The sequence below is a fragment of the Phaethon lepturus genome, unplaced genomic scaffold, assembly GCF_000687285.1.
Source record: "Phaethon lepturus isolate BGI_N335 unplaced genomic scaffold, ASM68728v1 scaffold23954, whole genome shotgun sequence".
Lineage (NCBI taxonomy): Eukaryota > Metazoa > Chordata > Aves > Phaethontiformes > Phaethontidae > Phaethon > Phaethon lepturus.
Genome location: NW_010537334.1, coordinates 1,918 through 7,253, shown reverse-complemented (window position 1 = coordinate 7,253; position 5,336 = coordinate 1,918). Strand labels below are relative to the sequence as shown.

General features: G+C 57.8%; 1 protein-coding gene across 1 annotated transcript in view; it reads left to right on the top strand.

The window, feature by feature from the left end:
- LOC104620296 (putative sodium-coupled neutral amino acid transporter 10) overlaps positions 1–4,760 on the top strand; it is a gene marked incomplete at its 5' end in the record, with an annotated part of 6,428 nt that extends 1,668 nt beyond the window's left edge. Inside the window, 2 exons of the mRNA XM_010286471.1 lie at positions 3,062–3,241; positions 3,583–4,760. Coding sequence (XP_010284773.1) covers positions 3,062–3,241; positions 3,583–4,760 — 1,358 coding nt within the window. The remainder of the gene's footprint in view (positions 1–3,061; positions 3,242–3,582) is intronic.
- Positions 4,761–5,336: the final 576 nt, after the last annotated feature.

Sequence of the window (5,336 nt, the reverse complement as noted above, 5' to 3'; positions counted from 1 at the left end):
GGGGCCCCCGGGGGAGCGGGGGCTGCCAGTGCAGGATTTCTCTCTGCAGGAGGACGGTGCCAGCCAGCGCTGTTCTTGGCTCTCGCCAGCACATAGCTTTAGGCTGTAGTCACCTCCGCGACAGCAGCAATTAGTGCCTGTCTCCGGCGGGCGCATGCCCGCGGCACAGGCTGGCTGTTCCCCGGGGCAGCCCCTGGCAGGGCCGCTCGAGGACGTGAGTCACGCTGGCACCCGGACCTGGCTGCTCACCGGCTTCGGCTGCTGGTTGCTGCCCTGGCAAGAGCACGACCGAGGTGAAGCTGTTTGGCTGGTGTGCAACGGGGGGACTGGGCATCACCCGACCGCCTTGGGGCGTGGGGCAGGCGCAGGTACGTGGGGAGACCTGGGCACGTAGCTGTGCGGGGGAGCGGTGGCAAAGCCCCGTCTGCTCCTCCCACGGAGCCTCGGTGCTGGTACTGTGCAGCGAGCCCTTCCTCAGGCTGAGCTCCTTGCCTTCGACCTCTGCCTTGGGAGGGGTTGGAGGCTGAGCTCAGACTCGCAGTCTGTGCGTGGTGGGGGTCCCGTGGCTCTCCGCCTTCGTTCTGGTTTGGAGGTGATGGGCGTTTGGTCCGATGAGTGATGGCAGCGGGCAGGCTCCGCTCCCGGGGAGTGTATCACTCTCCTCTTCGGTGGTTACATCTTGGTTTTCTAATTAATTTCTTTCCGTTCTGCATTGCAATGGGACATTAAAAACTGAGCATAAAAAGCTAGTGGTGGGTAGGGACTATGAGGACTCTTCACGTTTCAAGGAGGATGAAAGGACCTGAGTTTGCATGGGGTTTTCCATCTCAGTCTGCGTGGGACTTGCTGGGGATGCTCTCCCATGAGGATGTCACCAAAAGGTGCTCTGGGCTTGTTCCGCTCCCCTGCTCTGAGCTGCGCTTCTTACCCAGAGGCTGGGAGAGGGTGGAAAGGGTGGAAAGGTGTCATGGGAGCAAGGCAGTGGGCGCATAGCTCCATGGACGCTCTCTGCAAACAGCTGCTTTGCCGGGACTGTTGTTGAGTGCTCCGGCTGTAGCTGCCCCGGGCCATGTGAACTCAGGTACTTGCATTTTATAACTGCTTAAGATGTTTTTTATGAAGAGTGCTTGTTTAAAATCCAGCCAAAGCGCTGGCTGAGGCCTGTTTTCCCCACGATCAAAGGAGGAGCCGGGAGTTAGCGTCACCCTTTGTGTGGAAGAGGTGTGCCGCACACATCCAGGAGTTACACGTGTTTGCAGAGCTCTCAACAAGAAACGCTTTGATTTGGCATTAAACCTTTGCCTGCTGCCTGCTCAGCCCAAACATTCCCATGCCGAGCTGGGACCTGGCAGGCTCGGAGAGCGAGATAGTAGAAATGACTTCTGTTTCCATTGTTTATTCTGAGCAAAGTGTGAAAAATAAACAGATCTCAGGAAGTCAATTGCTCTCTTGAAACGACCAAATTCCCCCGCGCAGCCCAGCTTTCTGTAAATGGAGTGGAAGGGGAATTCCAGGGGCCCTCAGCTAATGGCACCATAGCGTGAACTGGAAATATTTCTCTGTAATCACCCTGTGGTGATTAGCGGGACGGGGGGAGGCAGTGCGTGCTGGAGAAGGATCAGCCTGGACAGCATCCCTTTTTAATTTAAATGGCATTTTACAGGCTATTAATTTTGACGTTATTTCCTTCAGGGCATAATAGCCTAGAAACACCTTGAGTTTCGGAGGAAGGCTGTTTGTTGATGTGGGAGGCAAGCGACACACAGGTTCATACTCTCCAGATATGATAGGATACGTCTGGGTGTCTGTCCAGGCGGAGAAAAGGCAGCAACGTTTCCGTGCAGACCTGAGACTCGTAGTCTGTGCGTGACGTGTCGCTTGCAGCGAGTGACTCAACGTGAGTCACTTCTGCTTGGCCCGAAATGCACTCGTCTGTTTTGTGGGACTTCGCGGCTGCGAAGGGCCGGTGGGCAAGGATTTCCTCCTGTTACGTGGCGCGGGAAGCTCGGTTTTATTGCGGCGGCGGCTCGGCGAGAGGTGGAGCCGACTTTCTGCACCGCTGTGGTTTCAACCTGCCTGACCACCTGCGCTGCCGCGTGCGAGAGCGCTCGGCCGTTAAACCTTTGATTGCTGCCCGAGAGCCCAGCCCTTTCACAGTGCTTAAAGCCGAAATCTTCGGCAGCGTTGTTCGGTGGGTGTTTTCCTGCCGTGGGCCAGGCTAGACCTTCGCTTGGCTAAGGCGGGGGAAGCGACAACAGTAGCCTCTCATCATTCTGGCTGTAACCCAGGACTTGCCTCCTGGAAAGGCCCAGCTCAGCATCTGTGCCTCGCGTGTTGGGTCGATGTTTCCATGTCGGTTTATCCCACCGTGCGGGTAGTTTCCCTCCGAGGGCGGCTCCCGGTGCCGCGCCTGCTGTAGCTGACTTCTTCCAGTTCCTCCTAAGATTGCACATTTGCTGTTCGTGGCCTTTCCAGGCTCGGTTTAGCTGGGATGAAGTCTTTGCAGTGCATTTGAAGAGATGATCTAGTGAGCCGCTCTGCAGCAGGGCTGGGGCTTCCCCAGGCACTGCAGGCAGCTTTAGAAGCAGCTCATCTTGCTTGGGCAGCCGAGCCCCTCACTCTCGATCGACTTCTGCTGGTCCTGTCCTCTTCCAGCTCCTGTGCCAAGCAGCTGCCTCATCCTTCCCTGCGCTGGGACCCCAGCAGACCTGCTCCCCTGTACCTCTTCTCCCATGCAGTTAATGACAAGAGCTTGGTTTTGATCCCTCCATCCAAATCTTCTTGGGAGGGCAGTGTCCTGTGTTAGCATGAGAGCTCCCCACCTGGGCTTCTGGCTGCCCTCCTCGGTGGAGGTACGCCGGAGCGGTGCCACCATGATTGCCGTCAGCGCCCGCAGCAGAGCTGTGCCGTCTCCTTCCCTCCCTCCTGGCGAATGGGCACTGTTTGCAGCGTAGGACCTTCCTGCCCAGGAAAGCTCCTGCAGCCCCTCCAGCGCTGGGAGATGATTAGTGTGAGGGGTTTGGTCATGGATTTTTTTTTTTTCTTATTTTTTCTTTTCTAGAAGCGGGGCAGGCGAAACTGCTTGATCATGCTGTGCTGCTGCAGGTGATCAAAGAACAGCAGGTACAGCAGAAGCAGCTACTTGACCAGCAGGCAAAACTGCTGGCTGTGATTGAAGAGCAGCACAAGGAGATCCACCAGCAAAGGCAGGAGGAGGGGGGAGAGGAGAAGCCAAAGCAAGGTAAGGACATCGCCAAAGAGCGTGACCCTTCCACAGGCTGATCTCTGCTCAAAGCAGCTTTAAAATCAGGCTGGGAGAGGTCCGAGTCCTTCTGGCACAAGGCAGAGTCCACTCTGCAAAAAAGCCGTTCCCAAGTCTGAGCCTGACCTCCGAGGTGGGGATCCCCAGCCCCTGGTCGCAGGGATAACGCTCTCCCCTGCGGCTCACCCTGTTTTCCCGCGTGGCAGTTGATGGTGTGATCTCTTCTCCTGTCCCCTGTTGTGCAGAACGTGGCGGCAGGAGAAGGGGATCTGTCACCCGTCGTAAGTAAAAGGTTTTACATGTCGTTTTTTGTTCTGCAGTGGAAACGCAGCAGGAGCCTGCTGTGCCTCTGTCCAAGAGCAAGGAGGACGAGGGCCTCAGAGTTAAGCAAGACGCTGCTGCAAAGCCGCTCAGCAAAGAGCTGTTGGAGCACCCTGCGCAGGGCCTGGGCAGGCAGCCTGCTGACTCCGCGGAGCAGCGCAGGGGGACTGCAGGAAAGCTGGAAGAGGCTGGGCACAGGCGTGAGGTTCCTGGGGTTCCTCCCAAGGAGCGGAAGGTGCCACCACAAGAGAATGACAGAGCTGTTAAAAATCACGCGGAGAACTGGGATCCCCTTCACGGGGATGCCCGACACATTCCAGCAGCCAGAAACCACCTAGAAAAGAAGCCCTTGGCAGAGGATTTGGGAGGAGGTCATGAAGCCAAAGCTGGAAGAGACATCCATGAGAAGAAGAATTCCCTGAAAGCCGTGGAAGTAGCTACAGCTCCCATCCAAAGAGAACAGCTGGGGGCTGCCAAAGTTCAGGGAGTAGCAGGAAAGAGTCTGGAAAGAGACTCAGGAATAGACCTTAAAGCCAAAGCACTGAGTCAGGTGGAGCCCAAAGACCTGGCAGTTGCTCTGGACTCCTCCAGTAAAAGGAACGTGGCGGAGAGCGAGCAGCACCTACGGGAGCGTCAGAGAGCTGCAGACACCGAGGGAGGTGAGGGTGCTGGCAGACAGCAGCAGGCCTCGCAGAGGGACCTGCCTGGCAAGGGGGAGGTAAAGGAAGAAGCTCCTCGGGAGAACGTGGTGGACGTGGCCCAGGACCTGCAGGGAGGTCTCCAGAGCAAGCAGCGGCGCGGGGACGGGGGTCTCTCAAACAATGCTGAGAAGAAACCGGGCCCTGAGAATGCTCCTGCCCAAAAGCCTGAGAAGGGAGCGGCTGCCCAGGGGGAGCAGGAGCTGGACCACGACGTCAAACCGAACCGGGACCTGAAACTGCAGGCAGACCTGGACCTCCGCCGGAGGAGACGGGACCTGCTGCCTCCCGAGGAGGAGGAGGAGGCGGCTGCACAGGGGGCGGGGGTCTTCATTGGCCTGAACCCCCTTCCAGATGTGAAAGTAAACGACCTCCGGAGTGCTCTAGAGACACGATTAAACCAAGTTGCGGAGGGGGCTCAGCAGGTGGTCCACAGCCGGCAGATCAAGCAGGTGACGCAGGCGGATGGGAGCATGTGAGCGGGGTGGTCGTGCTCAGTGGGTGGCTGCGGGTGTTGGCCTCAAGCACAAGGCTGAGGAGCTCCGTAGGGAAGGTTCAAGTTAACCAGCTGTTTTTTTGGCCACTGTTGCTCAGTCAGTGGTTGGTCTAAGCCAGCAGCACTTTACTGGACGTAGTGCTTGGACCCACGGGATCCCCTTCCATCTGTGAGCACCGTCCAGGGGACCGTGGGCTTCTCTGATGGTAGCACCTCCCTGTGTGTGCCTGCAGCAGCTGAGGAGATGGCAACCATGGAAGAAAAGCTCCTGCTGTCCTCTGGCTTTCAGAGGTTGCCATCTACCTGGGCTCCCTGCCAGGCCAGCTTTCGAGGACCTCCTTTTTCAACATCTCGTTCATATCGAATTGCCTTCTCCATCCGGCTCTCCACTCCCCTTTCAGAACCGAGGTGGTCATCCACGAGGTTCCCCTGCCTGCTTGGAAAGGCTTCCCTGGCGCCTGCCTCGCGTTCCTCTGCCCAGGCCGTGCGGGGCTTCTGGGGCTGCGGGAGGAGGGGAACCAGGGATCGCGCATCTCGGGAAAGGCATTATTCTGGAGAA